Genomic DNA, 24,577 nt, shown 5'->3' with positions numbered 1-24,577 from the left:
ACAACGTCTGCCTCTGATGATTCAATAATTATATTTGATATGAACACATCTGATAAGGAGGCGCCGTCAACTGTCACACGTGTCGCTGCAGATATTGTATGTGAAAATCCGCAAGTTGTAATTAAAGTCTAGAAATAATTCTGAAGCAGGGAAGATGAGAGCATGTTAATATTGACGTCACCTCCTAAAACAAGATTAATTTCTTCTTCTGTTGCATAACCGAAAAGCTTTTCAAGGAATACAAAACAAGCGGGTTGAATCACCTGATCACCTGAATCGCCAGTACGCAACGGAGAACAAGTTTTTACGGTTTTGTATTGTTCAAACCTCATAGTGAGAAGTTACATCTGTAAAACTGTCGACAGGTTGAGCAACAACATCGTCTTTGAGCAAAATCGCCACGCCTTCCCATCGCTTATCCTGATGACTACAGAAAAAAGATTGATAACCAGATAGCTGGAACAAACACGACGTGGACATTAACCAAGTTACTGTCAACATTATGGCAGTAAGTGGTTTTCCGAAGTTGTGGATAATAAAGGCCAGGTGATCAGCCTTACTTGCGAGAGATGAACCACTTTGATGAAAACACATCTTTTCTGGATTTTGGCTGATACGAAATATTTTACTTGAGAAGGCACATAACTGATATTTGAAAAAAGGAACCCCAAGAAAATGCTCACATTTGCTATTCCTACGTCATCTTCTGCAAGTATTCAAAGTGGGCAACGGGAACAGCTCAGCTACCTTCAGATTTTCGGGTCAATACGGAACTTGCCATTACGATACGAAGCATATTTCCAGCCGGGTGCTTTCTTTTTGCAGTTCACCGCTCCATACATGCGCTTCATAGCTGGACATAAGTGTTTGCTTGTGTAAATCGCAGTGCCGGGCTCCAAATCTATACCTTCAGTTGTCAGTCTTCTTTTTTCTAGCTTTCTCTAGAAAACAGTCAGGCTTAGTTCTGTGCGTGAACTGTACCACATTATTAGGGCTATCAGCGTTGCCTGTAGTAGTCATCCGGTGGCAAGCTTCAACATCACAATCCTCAAAGGGTATAACGATTGCATCTGCAAGTTTTCTGGTTATTTCCAGGGTGCTTTTTTTCGACTTCAAAAGTACACCTTTGATTTCGACGTTGAAACACCTGCTAGGCTGCTCATTTTGCAAATATTACTCCATGATCCCCGAGTTTTGCAAGCAGGGAATCTCGGTCCTTTTCCAGACCCACCACTGTATGCATGCTGCGCAGACCAATAGTAATGGCGCGACCAAGATGCCGCGCAGATCAATAAAGAATGACACGTTGTTCGTTCAATTTGTTAAGGACACGTTGATTTATTATAACACATTTATTGGAGGTTATGCAGAAGTTCACGTTTATTACTGGACGGAGCAAACTCAGAGCGGGCGCAGGTGGCACGTAATGTAAAGTTTGCCTCACTTGAGGATAATGCGATGGCGATTGCAATAAAAAAAACGCTGAAAAAATGCGTCAGTGAAAGTTATCTTTGTCACTGACGGATCTAGTTTTCAATTGCACATTATAGGCCATTACATTCTAGTGTTGCCAATGTATTCTGAAGCGTGTCACTCAAGTCAGACAAAAAAGTCTCTAAAATTCTCGCTATACCTGTGAACTGTATCTGTGAACGTAGGTTTCTCTGAACACCCTAATATAAGCTAATGTGAAGTAAACAATTTCCCTAGACATTTCATGTTGCTCTAATGTCCGTGCAGCTGACAGAAAACAGTGAATTTACCAGCAGGGTATTGAGGGCATTTGTTTTACGGATCTGTTTACTATAGGATGAGCAAATATTCGACCACGAAAAATGCGTGCGTAATATTTGTCAAATTTTTGACTTGATAATGAACTATGCGGTATTTTCGAACATCAAACCAGCCAAATAATTCACAGCAATGGACTATTGATGTCGGGCTACTGTTCTCCTATTATTACTACCAGGAGTAAAACAACGACAATTTTTTATGCAATACAGAATGAACGATCGGCAATGCAAGCTTTGTTTTTGGCTTTGCAGTGGAATTGTGGCGCTGGTTAACACTCCTTGGGTTAGATCTCGTACACACACATGAATACTCAAGAATGCACGGGCATGGGCACTGCACGCCGTATCGGTAGGACAATTGGCAGTGCAAAGTAATGCGCGGGTTGCGGGTTTGGCTCTCATCGTCAGTAATTTTTTTTTCCCAATTCCCTACAGCCACTTGTTTTGAAATCTGAATTAAAGACTATAAAAAATTTTTTCTATGGCTTCTTTTTCCTTTCCTCATTATCTATTGGTTTTATATGGTTCTGACTAAACAATACGTGCAAGCGTTCTTACAAAAACATTGTCGCTCCAAATGCGGCCCCCACGGTTCCTCTTCTTTTCGTCCAATGCATGACAACCGGCTATTTTTGTTTCTGGCCTGCCAGTTAGCCTTTAAGTCTGGTCATGCTTTATCTTTTACTTTGCAATCAGTGATGTTTTCCTTGTAACAGACACTTTATTGTGTCTTGGGCCACAGATACCATAATAGCCTTTTATTTTCCTTTTCCATAACTGTTGATATTTTCTCAACAAATACTGATTTTGAGTTTTTGGAAAGTTGCCGATTCAGCAGCCTGCCATTCTCGGAAATCTTGTTTGCCACCAGGCTCTAAAAGTGTCAAGCAGTTGTTCGTGCAGTTTCCTTCATGACGGTTGTAGTGATCTCGCGTTTAATGTGATCCTAATTGCCCGTTATAGTTGACTGCCTATTCAATACAAGCGTGTACCTATGTATACCAAAATAAATATTACTGATGTGAATATGCGCCTCTGCGTTTGACTATTCTTTTCGAAATCTGACACCTACAATTTGTATTCGATAAATCAGTATTCGATCGCCTACTTCTAATGTTCGCATGACGCATTATGACAGCTGAAAATTTTCGTTACCTCCAGACTGGAAGTAAACCAATACAGCGCAACTCAAAAGAACACAAGCAACGTAGTTTTCCTAGCATGAAAATTCATTCAGTCTGCACATTATTCCTACACTTTTTGTCCTTCTCGACATTCGTGGTAGCAGAACTAGCTTCTGTGGAACGCGCTTGGCCGCATGTTGTTAACATGGCGATTACAATTACCCGAGCTTTGTACAAGTCAAATACCACGTTTTCGGCCTTGATTTACCTGAAAGCCGTTGTAAAGTACTGACTGCTCTTGAAGGCTACAGAAACGGAAGCGATTTGTTCACTCGCGCGTGAACGAGATAAGCTGTTCCTATATTTACGCCTTTTTACGCAGTCGATATGTATTATTCTTATGCTGTGTTCTAAATATGAACAGAAAATTTAATAAATTTGGTTTAGGTAAATTAACTCTCTGGCAAGCTTGCGCGCGTCTATCAGTGAAATGGATTTATTGACACCCATGAATCCGTAGCTTTTAAACGCATTCAAAAGGGTTGTGTAAATAGTAAAGAAACTTCAATTTTGAGCGAGCAATGTGAAGTCTGTGAGGACCACTGTGCTGTGAAGCGCAACCGCAATGTGAAGGCTACAAATGGGAAGGCAACCGTTGGGTCAGCACGGAGCCTATGCGTCGAACAGCGAGTTTCGGCCAATTGCATATAGCTTTTATTATTAAAGTAAGTTCTTGACGGCCATTCTTCAAGCAGCCTTTCTTACCTATAAGTTTTTTAATTGTTCATTGAAGTCACTAAAAAAAAATCGCTGACTGCTATATAGAAAACTTCTGTAAACAAACGTCTAGCGATAAAATCGGTAATACGGCAACACCTTTTAAATACCAAGTAAATTATAAAAGCAAATTTGGTTTTGTGTTTTGATAGATGGTTGCGTTAACCGGTCCCAGCAAACACGCTATGATGCAAGGGGTGGTAGATTGAACTTGTTTTGAACTCCCCAGCGACATCTTTCTCAACAATGCAGGCTTGCAAGGCACGTCCCTCAGGCGTATCACATCGCAAACCACGGTAACCCTTAAGTGCTTACTGCGGCAGGCCGAGCATCGTCTCCTACAGCACGTGTCGACGACGCCCGAAAGACAATCCTAGCAGCCCAAGCAGGGGATACGTAATGAAGAAATTGTACCGAGGTGGACGTACTTAAAGAGAAGGTATACGGGGTAGGATTCCTAATCGATAAGCACATGGCGGGCAACATTGACGAATTCTATAGCATTAACGAGAGGGTAGCCGTAGTCGTATCCAAACTTAATAAGAGGTATAGATTACAGGTAGTACTAGCCTACGCTCGAACATCCAGCCACGACGATGAGGACGTAGATCACTTTTATGAAGATGTTGAAGTAGCGATGAGAAGTGCAAACTCGGTATACAGTGGTAACGGGTGACTTCAATGCAAAAGTTGGTGAAAAGCAGGCGGGTGAACGGGCACTTGGCAACTACGGCGTCGATTGTAGAAACGCTAGAGGAGAGATGCTGCTAGAATTCGCAGAAAGGAATAAGCTGTGAGTAACGAACACCTTTATCGCGAAACGTAGCAACAGAAAGTGGACCTGGAAAAGCTCTAATGGTGAAACAAGAAATGAAACGGATTTCATACTTTCTGCCGATCCCCGCATAGTGCAGGATGTAGAAGTGATATGTACGGTAAAGTCCAGTGGTCATAGGTAGTGAGAGCAAGGGTTAACCTCAATTTGAACAGAGAAAGAGTAAAATTGGTCAAGAAGAAACAGGTCAACTTAGAGGCAGTAAAGGTAAAAGCAGACAAATTTGAGCTGATACTTGCAAACAAATATGCAGCCTTAGAACAGAGAGATGATTATGATGATGATGGTGACATAGAGGTAATGAATGAAACCGTAACGAGGATGGGCTTCAGTGGCAGCAATTGAAGTCGTAGGCAAGGCACCAAGGCAACCAGTAGGCAAGCTCTCCCAAGTAACTAAGCACCTAATGAAGAAACGACAAAGAATGAAAGTGTCCAACTCAAGAGATATGATAGAATTCGCAGAACTGTCAAAAGTAATCAACAAAGCGAAAATAAGTGATATTAGAAATTATAACGTGAGAAAGACTGAAGAAACCGTAAAAAATGGACGCAGCCTAAAATCTGAGAGAAGGAAGCTTGGCATAGGACAAACCAAGATGTATGCACTGAAAGATAAGCATGGTAATATCATCAGCAATCTCGAAGGCATAATAAAAGCAGCGGAAGAATTCTATACTGACTTGCACAGTAGCCAGAGGGCTCAGGAGTTCTCTATTCGAAACAATAATGAACAGTACACAGAAAGTCCTCCTATTTCTGGAGATGAGGTCAGAGGGGCCCTGCAAGACATGAAAAGGGGAAAAGCGGCAGGAGAGGATGGAATAACAGTCGATTTAATCAAAAATGGAGGAGACATAATGCTTGAAAAACTGGCAGCTCTCTATACAATATGTCTGTCGATTGCAAGGGTCCCAGAAAACTGGAAGGATGCACATATTATACTAATCCCCAAAAAGGGCGATGATAAAGAAATGAAAATTATAGGCCCATTAGGTTACTCCCAGTCTAACGTAAAATATTTGCCAAGATATTCTCCTATATAATGAGGTGAACATTGGACTTTAGTCAACCAAGTGAACATGCTGGCTTCAGCAAAGGATACTCTACAATGGATGTCATCCATGTCATTATTCAGGTTATCGAGGAATCCGCAGAGTACAATAAGCTTCTCTATATGGTTTTCATAAATTACGAAAAGCATTTGATTCAGTAGAGATACCAGCAGTCATAGAGGCATTGCATAATCTAGGAATACAGACCGTTTAAATACCATAGAAAATCTCTACAGAAAATGTAAATACCCTAGAAAATATCTACAGGGATTCCACAGCCATCTTAATTCTACACAAGAAAAGTACGAAGATAGTTATAAAGAAAGGGGCCAGACAAGAAGACACTATCTCTCCAATGCTATTCACTGTGTGCTTGGAGGAAATATTCAAGCCATTAAACTGGGCAGGTTTTCTTCCCACAGTTAACAGGGCACGCTTATCGACCACATATTATCCAACCTTCTTACTAACCGTGACTGTGGTGTTGTCGAAACTTCAATAAAGAATCATTACCCAACATTCGTGCACTAGTGTACGAAGCTGGTGTTCGTATCGCAGCAGTGAGTTCTCGGGGTTTTGGCTAAGTGTCGGGTAGATTTAGTCCAGTGTTGTACATACCAGGCGGGGTTTTAAGACAAACTTATATTGCCTGATACGGAGATAGTGCCTCAATCGACATTTGTGGCGCTATCTCCATAAAGAAATGCGTTATAATCACCACATCTTTCCTGCACTTTTAGTGCAGGCAAGATGTGGTGCAAGGTTTGCGGAAACGCAAGGCAGGGTTCGTGGTGTAGACTCCCCTTTAAGTCCGGCAGAGACTCTAGAATATTTCTCTTCGGCTGGGGTAATTGTCGTTTACCGGCGCAGCAGAACGGTGGACAATACACGTGTCTCTACTGAGTCAGTAATTGCCACGTTTGCAGGTACATTTCGCCCTACTGAGATAAGAGTCTGGCCTCTAATATTCAGAGTGTACCCGCTTGCCTCGCGTCGATTACAATGTCGCAATTGTTGGCGCTATGGTCACAGCATGGGTGGTTGCAAATCCAGCCTTCGTTGTTGCGTCTGCTGCGGGAGCCATTCCGCTAGTGATTGCTCGGCCTAGTCGGACTCTTGCTGCCTCTGTGGTGGAGTCCACAAAGCTGATTGCTCAAACTGTTTTGCTAGAACTCAAGAAGTCCGAATACTGGAAGTTATGGAGAAAAGGCGCTGCTCACGCCAAGAGGCCATTCCAGCGGTAAAGGAAAGATCCCATGGTTATGCGAGTGTGACAGCACGACTCCAGGCTGTCGATGATGGAAGCCTGTCAGTGGTAATGGTACAAGCTATTGAAAAGTCTGTGGCTAAAATTTTGGAGCGCATTGTAGAAAGCGTCAGAATTATTTAATGGACCGAGTGCTACTTCTCTGCCATCAAGCTCTGACATTAATGCTTGTTTAGCCATTTCTCAGGAAAATGGTGTAATTGTGTCCACAACCCGTATAGAGCAAGTCAGACCTGTGCCAGGTTCCTCAAACACGACAACTACTAGCCCGGGCAACCTCAAACATGGAAATTGACGTGAGCGTACAGAAAAGGAGGTGTTCTCCCCTTGAGGCCACTTCACACTCAGCTAGTAAATCCAAAATCCTCCATGAAGTCAACACGAGATGTCATAATTTGGAGGAGGGTGTGACCTCTGCTGTAGTTTCATCACTGGAAGGTAAAGGAGGGTGCTGCAGAGGAACTGCACATCAATTTTCGCTACTTCTACTGATTTAAACTTCTATCTTCTCAAATTTCTTCAGATGTAATATTACTGCAAGAAATTTGGTTATCGCTAGAAAAAGAATTTCCTCTGTGCAGTATTAGGTCATTTCGCCTAGATCGCCAGTCGCCTAGATCGCCATAATTAACAATCGCCCACCTCTAGGTGGGCGATTGTTAATTATGGTCTCAAGCAAGTTTTGCCACGGGGCAAATATATCATTCCAGCTGATGTCCCCAGAATGTGAAATTCTAGCAGTAGAAATTACACTGCCTGCCAGTAGGCCTTTATTGTTGGTCAGTATATACTTTCCCTCAGGTGTGCAGGATACACGCCCCCTACACTCAGTTATGGCAAAATGCGGTAAAAATATAGTCTTGGATGGTGACTTCAACTCTCATCATGTATCATGGGGATCGAGAACAGACCAGTGCGGAAAGCGTCTAAGGGACTGGGCAATAACAAATAACTTTTTGGCGGAGGTGCTTTTCTGTCATGTACCGGACGCCCCCGACAAGCCGTGATCCAAGCCCGGACCGCAAAGAGAGCACCAACGTAGTACCAGACCGTTGAGCAAGCCGTCGTCTACTACAGCTGCCCCCGGAGCACGGACTTCTACCTGAGACGACCAAAAAGATTGTTGCCAAGACAACCAGAAAGGCAGCCCCAGTGTCACCCGTCGTACTTCAACAACCCAGAGAGCCCCCTACCTTCCGTTGAGCTATGTCGGAGGATGCGCAAACCTGGCTCGAAACCTTCGAAATGATCTCGACCTTTAACAACTGGACATATGAGGATAAGCTACGACATGTGTACTCCTCCTTGGAAGATGCCGCGAGGACTTGGTTCGAGAACCGGGAGTCCACACTTGCAACATGGGACCTCTTCCGCAGTAACTTCCTGAAGACGTTCACGAGCGTCGTCCAAAAAGAAAGGGCCGAAGTTCTGCTGGAAACCCGAGGCCAACTACCCAATGAGACCATCGCCATTTTTCCAGAAGAGATGACCCATATTTTCTGGCACGCCGACCCGGAAATGTCCGAAGAGAAAAAAGTACGTTTCTTTATGCGAGGCGTAAAGCAAGAACGTTTCGCCGGACTAATCCGAAACCCACCGAAGACCGTAGCTGACTTCCTGACAGAGGCTAGGACGATTGAGGAAACTTTAGAAATGCGCACTGGGCAATTTAACCGCCAAGTGCTCACGCCTCAGTGCGCCGTCCAAGCACTGGGCTCCGTTGATCTCTGAGAGACCATCAGGGCCATTGTGCGCGAAGAACTGCGCAAGGTCTTGCCTTCGTCGCAGCCTCAATTAGCTTCGATAACTGACATCGTGAAAGATGAGGTTCAGCGATCGCTGGGAGCTCCCGAGGTTCAACCTCAATTACCGGATCCCCAGCCAGAAGCGATGACCTACGCCGCTGTCGCACGCCGTCAAGGTCCCCCTCCGCAACCGCGCCAGGGCCCTGTAACGCTGCAATTCCGTCGTCCGCCGCCAGCACGGCCACCCGTCGCCCAGCGCACCTACGCGAGGAAGACTGACACTTGGCGCGCCCCCGACCACCACCCGATCTGCTACCACTGCGGCGAAGCCGGCCATGCGTACCGCCGATGCCCATACCGCGACCTGGGATTGCGAGGCTTCGCAGTCAACGCACAGCGCCCGAGGGAAGGTGAACGCCCACGGGACATCGTCGACTACCTCACCGCTACTCAGTGCAGCTCTCGACGACCGTCCCGTTCGCCGTCACCAGGCAGCTACCTGTCGCCGCAGCGCCGTCCATACACTGGCCCAGCCCGGGGCCGGTCAGCGAGCCCATATCCGGAAAACTAAAAGAAGCAACCGATGGAGGTGCGGTTGCTGTTCGTCGAACTGACGAAGATCCTCCTCTGCCGCCGACGAAGATGCCGAAAAGACTATCTCAACGACATAAAGACGACACACCGCCGTCCCGACGAAGTCTGGCAGCAAAGAACACGCTGAGGAAAGACGAACTGACGACGCGACATTCCAGCCACAAGTCAGCGCTACGCAGCCGTGATCCGACGCCAATGCCTAACTGTAACGCAAGACAAAGAACCAGCCACCTCGACGTGCTTCTCGACGGCCACGCAGTCTTCGCCTTAGTCGACACAGGGGCCGATTACTCTGTAATGAGTGGACACATCGCCGCTCAGTTAAAGAAGGTTAAGACTGCATGGGAAGGCCCTCAAATTCGTACCGCTGGAGGACACCTGATAATGCCGACTGGAATCTGCACGGCAAGAATTCAGTTTCTTGACATTTCCTTGGTCTTCGAGCAAAATCATCTTTGTTGGCAGTACTCCCCAAGGTCTTCGAAGCCGTTGCTAAACTTTCAATCCAAGCATTCCAAAGTAGTAAAAAACGGAATTGCCATGTCGTGCCTTAAGTCTTCCGTCACCAGATCCTGCATGCACAAAATGAGCGCCAGTTTTAATTCGCAGGTTCGGCGCCCATTAGCAGCAGGTTATCATAATGTAGCGGTGGCCACTGTGGCTGAGCGACTAAAGAAGTCGGTTTCGAGAGGGACGTACGTGATTACAGAAAGCAGTAGTAGCAAAAAAAGAGTAGTGGCTATTCCGTATATTCATTCAGTGTCGCGCAGGCGTTAAAAAGTTGCAACTAGAAATGATGTTAATGTTGCTTTCACTGCTCCCAATGAGCTAGGTAAGATATGCGCTGCCGTACAGAGAAAAAAGGAGCGGGTAAAAGGCAAGAAACGAACAGATATTTGTCCAGTGAAGCACAATAAGAACAACAGTTTAACTGACTGTCGTATGGGTGTGGTTTATAATCTTCCCCTTAGCTGTGGCTAGTTCTTCGTAGGGCAAAAGGGACGGTGTATCAGTCAGAGGTTAATGGAACTTAAAAGGTCGTTAACCGGTGGATCGCCATCTAATCCTTCGCTACATTGCCGAGATTGTAACTGCACGCCAGAGTTAGATGAATGCGTGATATTGTACAGGCATAAGAATGAAGATACGCGTCTTATGGTAGAGGCATGGCATATCTATAATGGTGGAAGTGCGTGCGTGAGTCAGCCTTCGATTACGTTACATAAGGAAGAGATTAAGTGCCTTAACAGTTATCTCTCACGTAGACCGGCACGTGTACCCGACTGACACGTGGTGTTACCATTCTTGAGCATGTGCAGATGAGTTTTGTGTCTTCTTTCTTTTTTCGCCTCAGTGTTCCCTTCAGTTGATAGTCGGCGTTCGTGTTGTCCACTTCTCTACTCTTGTGTTCTGCCTGCACGCCTCACTTCTTTTATGCATAATGATCTATAAAAGCCGACGCACTTGACCCACTGATCAGATTTTCGGCGATCGCCGACCGTGTTCCTCGCTTGCCGTTCTTTAAGTGTAGCCTCTCTTTGTGGGCACAGGTTCGCCCAATAATAGCAAGTATTGTCTTTCACAGTATTGCTACTGTGTTCTTTAACGTCACTACCACGTGACAATATGCATGGATCCCTCCTGTATGGAGAATTTCGAATGTGATTCCTCTGCTGAAAGACCAAACCAAAAGGTATGTTATAGACAATATACGGCCTGTTTCTGTAAAATCAATCTTTGTAAAATTATTAGAAAGATTATTAAGCGCACGTATGGTTAACTTTGTGACCACAAGAGAATTATTGAGCCCCTGCCAAATTGTATTTAGACCAGGGATGTCAATTTGGTGCGCGGACGTCGATCTAGAAAGTCGAATCCAATTGTCTCGTTACCAAAACAATATGCAGCTCTAGTTACATTAGACATTTCTATAGCTTACGATAGTGTGGAATACCCTATATTTATAAATAGGATGCAGGATATTAGATTGCCTGACTAATTCGTGACGTGGACTGCTGAGTTCTTGTTTGGCAGGGAGTTTTACTGTGCACAAAGTGGAATTTCATCGGGAAAATTTAGACAAGCGCGCGGGGTTCCTCAAGGCGCAGTTTTGTCTCCGCTGCTGTTTAACATTCTACTCAGGTCCATTCCTCATCATCAGTATATAAACACGTACGTTTACGCTGATGATATAGCGCTTTTTGCTTCACCAAGTGATATTGAGTCAATGTACGAGTGCTTACAGGAATAGTTATGCGAGCTAGAAGCATATTCAGTCAATGTACGAGTGCTTACAGAAATAGTAATTCGAGCTAGAAGCATTGCTGGACAGTATTCGCTTATCCTTTAACGTACATAAGAGTGGTGTCCTTGTCTTTCCTCTACAAGACCCAGTTACTGTACCCCTTTCATACCGCCATTCCACTATCCGAAAAGTGGAAAAAGTCAAGTACCTTAGAATTATTTATGATGGAAATCTTAATTGGCGTCGTCATACTGAACATATAACTAATAAAGCTTTCCGTGCAATGGGGATATTAAGGATAAGCAATAAATGATGGGACCTGCGCAGAGACACACTCATAGTGATTTACCGCATGTATATCCGACCTATACTAGTGTTCGGCTGTGTGTTTTTCTCCGGCGCCGCGGCTTACAAGCTACGTCCACTAGTTTTGCTGGGACGGGAAGCGCTTCGCTTATGTCTGGGGCTCCCTAAGCTTGTAGTCAACGCTGTGCTCTTCAAGGAATCACGATTACCTTCCCTTGAAATCAGGTTTAAAAGATTCACCGTTCAAACATTCATAAGGGCCTATGAATCACCATTAAGAAGGTTCCAGTCCATCATCATCAAGCAACGAGCCCAATTTTTTGCAGTCAAATGGCCACTGTTTTACACGCCATAAGTCATTATATCACTATCATTATTGAATCCGTTAGATATGTAAATATAAATGATGTAATCACCGCAAACAGCATCTCAAATTCACTGATTATTACTTATGAAGACTTATACCCACATAATGCAAAGCAGCTTCCCTCGCATATTCTTAACGGTTTACTCCAGGATCACTTCAGTCATCTTCAGAATAACGTAATTATAGCAACGGATGCTTCGCAGAGGGGGGAAACGGCAGGAGTTGGAATTTTTTCATCATCATTGCATAGGTATTTTTCTATTCGGCTTCCCAACTTCACTCCAATATATCTAACGGAATTCCCAGCTGTCTTCCTAGCTTTACGAAAGATACAAAGTTCCAGGACAACCGCGGTAATAATCACAAATTCTTTGTCGTTGTGCACCTCGCTTACTGCTCCCGGCGAGTCGCATATATTAAAGCTTTGTACTCAGTGGCTCCAAGTCATTTGTGGAGTTTACGATTAATATGGGAACCTGGGCACAAAGACATATTTATGAATGAGGAGGCGGACAGCTTGGGCAAGGCTTCTATCAGCGGGCCCGTGCTTACACTTCTTCCAACGGTGGGCTTTACTAGGTCTGTCAGGTTCAGAAGATACAACATTTTAACATCATAATCAAATCGGACAAATGGAAGTCACATTAACGAGACTGTGTTGTCGAGTCCCATGTCTAAATTTTTACATGCACAGATCTCGCCTGACAACATCCCCATTGTGCCATTTTTGCAACTCATGAGAGACGATCGAGCACTACTTACTGGAATGCCGGCGTTTCTCCTCCCTGAGAAAAATGACATTAGAAATTACAGTGTGACAGCTCGGCCTGCCATTGAACACTCCGGTACTGCTGCCTTTCGGAGCGTCTGTGCTTGGGCACTCACACAGGAGTGTGTGCGTCGCCTTAGAAAAATTCATTATTAAATCAAGCCGATTTCATTGGTGACGTATTATACTTTTTAGTCCTCCTTTATTGCCTCATTTATATGAAAAATAAATTTTTTTTCTCTAGATTGAATGACATTCTACTGAACCGTTTTGAATTTTCCTCGCTTTAGTTTATGCAACAAAATTATACATCTTTAAATTCATTACCCGAACACATAGGCCAAGTCTGCCCGACTCTTGGCCAATACCCGTGAGTGGGTATGCGCCAAACTCACCAAGGACATCATCATCATCTACTGCTGACACTACCGATGCAACTTTCACTAGAAAGAAGATCCATTCGTCAATTTTTATTGACATAATTGCCCCTTCAGTCTGGTCCCCAGTAATGGTATGTGATAACCCTGAAACTGCCTATAACACATTTTCGCAAATAATTTATAATGCTATTTCAGATTCCACGGTAGTAATGAATTGTAAAAAAAGCATTTTCAGCTCCTCGGTAACCATGGTTATCCGCCAGTTTGCTAAATCGCTTACGGAAAACAGATAACTGTTACAGAAAAAAGAACAGCCATTTAACATTCCACTTCAGAACAGCTATAATATTCTAACTTACTAGGAAAACTACTCAAATAGGCTAAAACGACGTGTAATAAAAATGAAATTAGGTCTGCAGGTAATGTCAAAAAACAATGGAAAGTATTAAACTTTTTTAGGCCGATCAAATCATAATGCCGTAATAACAATGATACAATCGGAGGAGCTTCTCCTTGATAATCCGTTGGACACTGCAAACTCGTTCATTTATTCGTTGCAGATACTGAAGGGTGCGACGATTCACTGATCGAGACTTGCCCCCGTGGACCTCGTAGCTTTTTCCTCCATCCTACGACACCTGAAGGCATCATTATGTAGCCTTAATTGTCCCAAGCTGAGAATCGCCCGCTAAAAACCATAAAAATCTCACTGATAACCTTTTTTGTGCAGTTAAAGTGCAAATGTAGGCCTTAAAATGCAACATCAGAAAAAATACGTTGGCCACAAAACAAAAGAATGGCGATTGCACGTCTATTAACATGTGGCATGATTTCGACAACATCACGCTGTTTCTAACTTGATCCTCAGTAAATGTGCAATAGAAGATGCACATCGATGTTAAAAACAAAGCTCTGAAGAACGCAGTATAGCAGGTATGTGTACATGCCTTTGCTGGCGCCATTTGCGCCAAACATTTTGCCACAGACGTTTTGCCCGACCAAACCTCTTTAGCATACAGTGCAGGAGAATTGTTTTCACAAATTATCCTGAAAAAATCGGGCTTGACGTCCCGGTTCTCTTCATCGTACAGCTAGTGCTGCGCACGCCTATCTCCTAATGAACTGCAGTCCGGTTCGCCATCACATGCAGTTAGGAGAGGCGCACAATGCCACATGATAGAGGCTAAGAGAAAGTCAACACATTGTAATCCGATCCTTTAATATATATTCGAGGCTCAGTTACGACCGTATCTTCAACCAGCAGTCCAAGTCAACTTTATCGAGCTAACCAAGGTAGATGCTTCCACGTGGGTAGCGACAGCACTCGACTGCCTCTGGCGACACCAGCGAGGGCCAGGAAGTTCGCGTCCATGTATCGTTACTGTGGAGCGATCGTCTCGCCCGCTTCGGATTTGGTCAGGTCTGCCAGTGCCGACACTCGAGTGAGCAGCGCCCGGCTTTCGCGCACCTCCTAGAAAGCCGGGGCCGACCGTCTCGAATTTGCAGACGGCAGGCACGACGAACCACTTCGCGGCCTGCAGTAGGGACTGATTAATCTGTGACGCGCCGCGTACGTCGTATACATTCTGTTCACAGTCCCGCTGTTGGTCGACCATCCAGCTCAAGAGCGTGTGGTGGGTCGCTTGGCCGCCCGACAGCTTTATCGACGGGAAGACGTCAGATTGCGGCTACACCGCATCAGACATGAGATGGTTAAGTTTGCTCGTAGTGCATAGCACGCCACTTAAAGGGAAGCTGAAGAGTCTATCGAATTCAATAAGACGTTCATATACGGATGCGGGAACCTTATAAACCATGTAGGTAAAATTTGGGGTTTTTTTTTTCAATTAGGAGCGGCGTAATCGTCGGTTGAAATTGCGCTGTAGCTCCACCCCCCGTTGAGTGAGCGAGCGGAGCGGAGACCGGAAACCGTGGTGTTGTGACGTCAACTCTGCTTTTGTGACGTCAACTCTGTCCGCGACCGTGCCTGACCGCGCTTGTTTCTGCGTGCGTGCCATCGTAATTTGCTTCGATCGACCCTGCATTCCTTTGTTGGTGCGTCTGCGTGTATGTAGAGTGGTAGTCAACGTGCGTGGTAGTCAACGTGAGTGGTAATCAACGTGAGTGGTAATCAACGTGAGTGGTAATCAACGTGAGTGGCAGTCAACGTGAGTGGCAGTCAACGTGAGTGGTTGTCAACAGATGAAGGTCACTACACGTACTGCATGAACCGGGAAGCTTTTCACGCGTTTAAACCGTCTTTGTAGACTGCCGACAGCTTTGGACAGCGCAAAATTGCCGACGATCGCATCCCCGCTTACGTTCCACGAGGAGGCATGCAGGAACACAACACTACAGTTGTTTGACCGGAAACGAGCTCACTAGAACGGCGAAAGATCGGCGAGATCACTAGATCGCTCTGCAAAAAACATACTCACCAAAGAGCATTTCCAACACGAGGAGATCCCAAGACTTTGCTTTCGTTCGTGTCGAAAGCACTGCTCGCACCAGCATCGTTTGCTTCTTCGAGAGGCCGGCTCTTCGCAATCGGCTCGTACATGTAGGGAGTAACGCCGAACTCCTCAGAAAAAACGCAGTCTCTCTAAATTTTCCATTACCGTCTCAGAAAAACAGCACCAAACTACCTGGCACCGCGCTTCATGTGTAGCGGCAGCGGTCGGTTGCTGGAGTTGACGTCACGAGGCGCACCGACCAATCACAGGCGGAAACGAGACGCGCGAGCTGGGCGTGTCCGCTGCTGCACTTTTCGTCGAAATTAAATATATTTGCGCTTTCTTTCGCTCAATTTCGATACGATATTCGAATTCGGGGGGTTGAAAACCATTATCTACAGATGTTCACTCATTTTTTCTGGAAAACCTTTCAGCTTCCCTTTAAGGTTGTCGCCGCGTGGTAATACAACGTCCAGCCAATGAAGATAAGGGAGCAGAGGCTGCGGCTCTCACCGATGTCTCTGAGCAGCGTCATAGAAGGCGACGTCTCCATGGCGAGGGCCAGTGGTGCTTCCCACTGGTAGCCACAGCTGGCGAACACGGACAGCAGAACGGCCAAGTTGCATTCGATGACTGTGGCCATCCGGGCCGCAAGACGCATGAGGCAGGCGTTTCCACATGGTCGGCTGGAGGGTTTCTTGAACTGAGGCCATAAATGTGGAACGGGCGTTTCGAATGTCGCTTGCCAGGTCTTGGGGCCATTCTGGAGGTAGGCAATCAGGCTGTCATCGGCAGCGTAAAATCTTTTGAAATCTGTCCTGCTACTGTGGCCTCTGTCACCGATTTGCTTCGATAAATTCGCCAGACCCCGCTGTCTTTCCGTGCCAAGGCTCAGGAAACTCTTCGTCAAGTTGACCTTCAGAGTTCCTACGAGTCGCAAGGTGGCGTCGCCGCTGAGATACACCTGGCTCAGTGACAGCTTTTTCAGCGTCTCCTGACCCCCGACCTGTTTCGTGATTTCACCGAAGTTGTCAACGGGAGGCAGACAGCTGCTGACGTGAACATCGGCGGGTATTGGTTTGTGCAAAATAAAAAGGCCGAGTGAAAACTGGACACCCCATGCGGCGGCAGTGCACATGACATTAGGCCTCTGCATTTTGCCGCTGCCATTCAGCACGCTGGAGAAGTCCCGGAGATTCGCCTTGTTCAATTCGAAGTCGCACATCTCGAACGTCTTGATCAGTGAGCACCGATCGAGGACGGCGGCGAAGAACGCTGCGAATCCGTGCGGCTTCCGGCACGTGCAACGCACACAGCGGCTTAGCACGAGCTCGTCGATGGCTGCGATGTGTCTCACCAGGTCGACCAGCACGCAGCGGGAGTCGACTGTCACGAAGAGCTCGTCCATGTAAGCCTTGGTCGTGGCATGATGCGCGTCGCAGTAGTGCATCAGTGCCTCAGCCTCGGGCACGTCGATCCAGTTCTCGAGGAAGACGAACGTGCACGGGGCCTCACACCTGACGAACAGCTCGCACAGCAAGTGCACGCCAATGCTTGAGAAGTACACGTTCATGATCTCGAGCATGTAGAGCGTGAACACCGGGGAGCGCAGTGTGCCTATCAGTATCTTCGATGGGTAGTCGATCAGCTGGGAGTAACTGATCTCGCCGTGCCTTAGGTCACCGCTCAGTTGAATGCCGTCCTGGATGAAAAGCAAGTTTTGCGATATGCTCGAAGTGCAGAGCTCCGCGAAGTCAATGGAGGGGTGTTTCACAAGCAGACAGTAGACCAGTACCAACGACTGCCTGCGTTGTATGTTGGAGAGGACGCGAACCCCGCGTCCGCACAAGGAATCGAGGGCTAGCCGACTTGGTCTCAGTTCGGGTAACTCGATGTTGACGGTGGAACGGAATCCTTTCCGGACGGACAGCTGAGGAAGGATGAAGCAGCCGTCGACCTTGCTTGCCGTGCGTGACTTGTCGTGATTCACCCGACAATGGGTGGAGATGTTCAGCAGGTGGCGAAGGTTGGGGAAGACCTGGTTGACCAACAGGCACACGCTGGGAAAGCTGGTGGCCAGGTACAAGGCATACTCGCGCAGGCGGCCGCACCACGGTTCAATCTCGCAGACCTGGGAACAAACTCTTGTTGTACAAATATCTTCATAATGCACTGCGCTAATGCCGTGTTTATGAGGCACGTGTTACAAGGAAGCATAGCAAGTAGCAGGTTCACGGGATGTTCTTCTGCATCCGAGCGCACAATTACGCGAGTTAGCATTAGTCGAGCGATAGTATGTCAAACGAGCTCTGTTTTAAAGCCTTACCGAACAAATGATACGTTTGTAAGCAAAGAGGCCTGGCTTCCACTAGCACATGTAAAGAAATATAGTAACCGAACACATTGAATCTCCACCTCTTCGCCATTTCCCTCTTTGAAGAATACTGATCGCCAAGTTGCACTCGAAAAATTGCTCCGTAGTATTCATTTCATCTTTAGATAAAGTTCACACCTATTCAAGTGTTAGAAAACGTCTTGTCGAAGTGAAACTGACAGTACCGTGGTCATCTTTGTCACGGTACATTGTGCAGAATCTTTGCTTAAATACTGTTTATCAGTAGTGAGTCGTTGCGATGTAAGCTACCGCTGGTGTCGACAAATCAGAAGCGTTGGCTACTGTTTCTCAGGGCAGTAGCGAACGCCTAAAAACGCCTCATAGCCTCCACGCCGCTGCAAGATTATTGTGTAACTCAGTCTAGGACGTCAGAAACATTCATACATCTTCACGAACAATGTAAGCATCATTTTCGATAAGAAAATATCAGGTGCTTTTTTTCTGTAAATCTCAGCATAACGAACAAATAAAGTATACAGTTAGTAAATATGCCGGCTGATGCACCAGCCGTGAATATTCCGGGTGCAATAGGAGAAGAGTGCCACGTCGTTAGATGAAGCACATCGCACCCTGCATAGCGCTGTATTTCAGGTTCACATACGCAAGCTGTTTCGGGAGGGCAATTCAGGAATAAATTATGTCTATATAAACGGTATAGTTATGTTATTGCTCTGTCCTGCGGTGACGTGTATTGACCATCGTTTAAGCTGCGGCCATTCTTGGGTACTGTCCGCATACATCCAAACGCAAACAAATCGATACCGGCTGGTCTGCGGTACTGCGTTTGCGGCTGTGCCTGTATTTGCAAATGTGGACTACTTCAAGCTGCACTATGTGCTATGTGAGTAGAGACAATTATCAAAGTGCAGCTACGGAACAAATGCACATAACAACCCCGTTTGTTACAAGGAACAGGTGTTCCGATTAGGTTTTTCTTGTTCGCGTTTCAATTTACACTGACCGACCATTTAGCTCGAACTACGAGTTAGAATTTCGCGGCAACGTCTCCGGCACGAAGGACGAAGATAATGCCGCCACGATCGGAATGCGACTACCTCGGGCGAGAACGCCAACCTCGTGCTCAGCAAGAGAGCATCATGAATACGTACTGAACCATTGCCGCGTGTAACAAAGGTTTCATTCGTCGAAGCGAGCGACGAAGCTGAGAGTAAGGGAAGGGCCTCACGCTTCCTCTGGAGCGTCGCCGTCACCTCAGGTCCATCGGCATCGTCGACCGCGGAACTCGATCGCCTCCAGGTTCGGACGCAGTGCTGGTCGAAATCCCTGGAACGGAGCCGAGCTGGTTGCTGCGTCGTGCGTCTCGTGGTTCAGCGAGCATCCGCGCCATTTGGTGGCCGCGCCTTGCTCGTGGCACGCGGTTGCTTCACGAGGCGTGAGGGCCGTGTACCTAATAAATGTTGCATTTATTTCCTTCATTTACTACATCTCCTTCATGATTTCATCCCACTTCCACATCCGTTGCGGGCTATCTGTAAACACCAATGAACATTGCTTCTACTCGCCTCTTCTATTTTTACTCGTGCAGGTCTCACTTAACATTACGCTGTTGCAACCACGCTTCTCCGTTTCACAGTTCTTTCGCCGTCGTTCTCGCAATTATACGAACCACACCAGCATGCCACCATGAGACACGACGTCAGTACTACGAAATTCTTACGCATCATTCAGATAAATCCCAGAAGAGATTGTGCGAGGATCTTTTCTTTTTTCCTTCTTTCTTTTTTTTTCTTTTTCGTGCAGCCGAATTGGCTACGGGGCGTAGCCAATTCGGCTCATTTAGAAGTGGTACACTGTCGTCCTTTATGAAAGGGAACACGCGAGTGCGTGGCCTGAGCTCTGCGGCGGTAAAATCCCTCAATCATTTAAAAGTACCGCCAGGCTTTTATCCAGCCGACAACGCCTGCGATAGGCTGATCGGTGACATGTGACCTTGCTCCGCCCCTTTGCCGCCATGAAAGTTCCTGCGCGCCGGGCGAAGAGCGCGCGTTTCGCCTGTTGTGCTTTGCACATCGCAGCGATAATTTCGTTCCCGGAGTTTCGAAATGCCTTGTTGCTGTGCGGTTGGGTGCCGAAACCGGACGAAGGATGGCAAGAAGTTATTTTGCATGTCGCGCGGCAACCAGAACCTAACCAGACGAAAAGTATGGTTACACAGAATTGCATGGACGGACTTTGAACTGTCGGTAACAGCACGACTATGCGAGGCAAGTAACATACAGCGATACAAAGGTGCCATAGAAAGTATACACGCGTGCGTGTGTCGAGCGGTGATAGTATTTCACTCGCGTGAATGAATGTTGAGGGCCGAAGCTTGTGGAGATTATTTATTTTAGTTCGCTGTGAGCACGCCGAATAGATCGGCATGACCTAGGATGCGAAGGACCGAAATGCCTTGTTGCTGTGCGGATGGGTGCCGAGATCAGACGGAGGACGACAAGAAGTTGCTTTGCATGCCGCGCAGCAAACAAAACCTAACCAGAAGGTAATTGCGGTCGCATAGAAATGGTCGGAAAGACTGAACCGTCGGTAACTGCACGACTATGCGAGGAAAGTAACGTAGAGCGATACGTAGGTGCGAGAGAAAGTATGCACCTGTGTGTGCAGAGCTGCAGTATTATTTCATTCGCGCGCATGAATGTTGACGGCCGAAGTTTGTGGAGATTACTGATTTTAGTGCATTACGAGCCCGTTGACTTAGCAAGTGCAGTATGACCTAGCATGCAAGTAAATAGTGGGGCAGAACCGCATTAACTCGCTGACAAATATGACTCTGGTAGTTGGACAATCCGCTACCTCTGGTATTTCTTTTTACATCACCTCGTCTTCCCTGTCGGGCACTCTCCTATGGTCAATCTGATTCGAGCTCCAAGCAGACGCTCTTTATGGTCGCCGAAACCCGGTCCCCGTAACAACTAGTGGCAGCTGTGAAACGTACTTGCGGTTGGAGCGACAACATGCCTAAAGGCCAGAATACATGGAGCGAACTTTCACGACGAAGTTCGGGCTGCAGAAAATCTGCTGCGGCGTGACGCCGTAAGTTCGTCGGCCTGCGCTACAAGGAGCGAGGACACGGCGGCCGCCGCCTGCGATTCGCGGCGTTGTTATCAGTGTGGCTAGACGAGGCAAATCCGCTGTAGTGAAACACATGACAAAAAAAAAACTTTAATGACAACTATTATCGCTTTTGAATTACAGAACACTCTAAAACGCGTAAAATTTTGTTTAGAAATAATTTCTAGTATTTTTTATGTGTTTGAGGCATTAATGTGCCGATGTAGTGTAAAGAAAGCGGCGATTCTATGCATTGTGGCAACACTGGGCGGGAAGCCTAGTCGGAAGTCGGGGCGGATAGTGAGGCCTGATTGGCTCGCTTTGGGGCGCCGCTCGTTTGCCGCTTCCGGTATCGTCGACGCCCGACGAACTTTTCTGCGCCAGCTAGAACAGCGGGGAACGACGATTTCTCCGCCGCCGCGCGTCGCGCGTACGCCGCCGGGCGTCGAACGCGGACTATTCGTCGCATATTCGCTCCATGTATTCTGGCCTTAAGGCATACGTTCTTTAGGAAATTGCTTTGCCAAAACTGCTGCTTTCCTGGTCCCGTACTTGACGCCCATGCTGCTGTTCCCGGTATCAACAATTCCACGCGCGCCACGCGAGCGACAATCCCAGAATCACATTCGCCTTCAGCGGCTCATCATCTTTCAGTCATGGAAGGCCCTGTCACCGATGCGCGTCACAGCCTCGGCTCGTGCAGCAGCATACCTGTCGACGTACTGGCCGCTTCTCGCCTTTATCACGTCACCTGGGATGGTCCATTCATGGGTGTTCTCGTGCCCGTGACGTCATTGAATGAATTCTCAAAAGGCCTTCCATGGCAGCCATCTTCAGTGGCAAGGCAATGGCTCGATCGACAACTTGCCTGATCGTTTGCTTTTGTTTACGCAAGTACGCTATTGCAATTATTGTTATTATTTCCGATCTGATGATCACTCTCTGCGGTTCCTGCCTTGCCCACGCGCTATAATTTCCCGTCTTTCGAGTGCTCTGTATTGCACGTGACAGCTGCTGTTAAGCCGAGATGATGAGATGAATACTGGCCCACTAAACCATGCACAGTCATCTAATCCCTAGCTATCTGACCAGTCCGACAGCACGCTTAACACGTTCGAAAAGCACGTCTGGCTCTAAGAAAGAAGCATCCGCTGCTTCAAGTGGTAATACAGGCAAAAGTTCGGCACGCGATTGCTCCAACATATATATGCGGCCTTGCTTGATCTACGGAATGAAATGAGTCGCGGCCTAGACAAGTTGCAGAAGTCTGTTAATGATCGATGGGATGCCACAGGTTTCCCCGTGTCAGAATTGGAGCCATCGCATTCATCAACTGACTGTGTTCCAACAGGATCTGATTCTTTAAAATCTCGCATTACCGCACCTAAATCATTTACACCAATGCTTGAATGCCGATGATCGAGTTGCCGTACGTTGGAATAATGCCTAAGTGTGTTATAATCCTCCCGCCGTCCCGTTGACGATACCTCTCCTTGCACTCATTTACGCTCCAATTGAAATACGCCCTTGCCGCCCCTTTAAAAAACATATTGAAAAAATTGATTATACAGATAACCACTCTAGGCGAAACGTTATGTAGCACAGACTCACAGAAGACAAGAAAGAAAAGAACATCCCATGTTGTTCAGTTGTTTGGCGCTTCAAATCACCTCCGAATTAGGCATTTGTTTAGTACTCAGCTTTGCCTCGTTGGTTTTTCAGAGAAGAAAACAAAAGCGAGCGAAACATTCAAAATACGATATAGGCGCTCTCGATCGCGCCCATGCTCAAGCGCTCCCAAGCGAATAGCCACAAATACGCGGCTTCACTAGCGGCGGCAGCTCGATACAGGGCTTGACGCCATGTGATAGTCGCGGCATCAAGAGAACACGCCGCTGACGCAATGATAAGCGTTGCGGAGCCTTGTACAATGCGGCGATAAGAGAACGCAGCCGTATATCTTTCAATGGTTGCATGTAGGCGCTTGAGTAGCGGCGTGCGAGTGCGAATCTATTTCGTGTGTCGCGTATTTCGTGGGCTTTTGTATTTTCTTGGGAAAAACAACCAGGACCACTTCAGCACGAAATAAATGCTTGATTCGGAGGTTATTTAAGGTGCCCTACAACTTTGTAATTGATATGTTTGCGATTATTGCACTAATTAAAAAGTTCACTAAATGAAAGTAATTATGTAATACTTCGCGATGAAAAATATGCTGGCCGTAAGTACATATGACTGTGGCTACTATACAGTAGGTGCGATTTCTCTAGAGCTCTTGGGTATTTTTAAAATCTTGGTCCAAGTTAGCTGCGATACCCTGTATACGCGGAATCCCGCCTCGATGATTGGCCGCGGGTATTTCTGTCGACTTTGAGTCACGAGAAACATGATGGCACAAGCGCCCAGCTCTCAGCCTTTGCGCGTGCTTAGAAGATTGGCAAGCACGCACGTTGGCGGAACTCAGTGGCGTAGCCAGAAATTTTGTTCGGGGGGGGCTACGCCACTGGCCCAATATATATATATATATATATATATATATATATATGTGTATATATATATATATATATATATATATATATATATATATATATATATATATATATATATATATATATATATATATATATATATAAATATATATATATATATAGGAAAGAAGAATATGTATGTGACAAGCAAGTCACGTGGTAGAGAGACCTTAAAAGAGCGTGTCGGCGTCTTTACATATATATATATATATATATATATATATATATATATATATATATATATATATATATATATATATATATATATATATATATATATATATATATATATATATATATATATATATATATATATATATATATATATATATATATATATATATGTAGCTGCATGATGCAGCTCAGCCTCCTCCTTAAGAGCAAGCTTTAGCTGGGGTGCTCCCATTTAAGTACATGTAGAAGGGTAATTCGTTTTTCCCTGCAACTACTTCACCAAATTTGAGGAGGTTTATTGCATTTAAAAGAAAATGTTTATTTCTAGTGACTACTGGCTTCGAACTTTTCATTTAGGTGGTCAATTATTTATTAAAAATTGGCCAAAACTGAAGATTTTCAGAAAACGAAACTATCAAGCTTAAAACTCCGTGACTCTACAATGAAAAATGATATCACAATTCTGTGAATTGCATCTAATAGTACATCTACAGCGGACAAAATAGATATGTTACACATGAATCTCAAAAAATTTAGTATTCTGGAAATACGGCTTTTGCAGAACCCTTGTACACAACCTAACCAAATCACGTAAGATACAAATTGTCATAGCAAACTTGTCCGCTTTGACTGTTATAATAAATGTCGTTTACAGAACCACAATATCTGTTCTTCATGCATAGCTATTAGTTTGTAAAC

The 24,577-nt window shown here is 45.9% G+C and overlaps 1 protein-coding gene across 1 annotated transcript; it reads right to left on the bottom strand.

Annotated features, from left to right (window-relative positions):
- Window positions 1–14,500: 14,500 nt before the first annotated feature.
- On the bottom strand, window positions 14,501–19,475 carry LOC135914956 (uncharacterized). The gene is made up of 3 exons (XM_065447890.2): window positions 19,291–19,475; window positions 16,223–17,840; window positions 14,501–14,791 (listed from the first exon to the last, which is right to left on the bottom strand). The coding sequence occupies exons 2-3, from the start codon at window positions 17,292–17,294 to the stop codon at window positions 14,673–14,675; spliced, it is 1,191 nt and encodes a 396-aa protein (XP_065303962.1). The 5' UTR covers window positions 17,295–17,840; window positions 19,291–19,475; the 3' UTR covers window positions 14,501–14,672.
- Window positions 19,476–24,577: the final 5,102 nt, after the last annotated feature.

The sequence above is a fragment of the Dermacentor albipictus genome, unplaced genomic scaffold (genome assembly GCF_038994185.2).
Source record: "Dermacentor albipictus isolate Rhodes 1998 colony unplaced genomic scaffold, USDA_Dalb.pri_finalv2 scaffold_11, whole genome shotgun sequence".
NCBI lineage: Eukaryota > Metazoa > Arthropoda > Arachnida > Ixodida > Ixodidae > Dermacentor > Dermacentor albipictus.
Note: the sequence above shows the minus strand (reverse complement) of the source record. Positions and strands in the feature narration are given on the sequence as shown.

Coding starts and splice junctions, on each gene's coding strand:
- LOC135914956 (XM_065447890.2), bottom strand. CDS start 17,294: ATGCTCGAGATCATGAACGTGTACTTCTCAAGCATTGGCGTGCACTTG. Junction 14,792..16,222: donor GACGCTGCTCAGAGACATCG/GTGAGAGCCGCA, acceptor TCCCTACTGCAG/GCCGCGAAGTGGTTCGTCGT.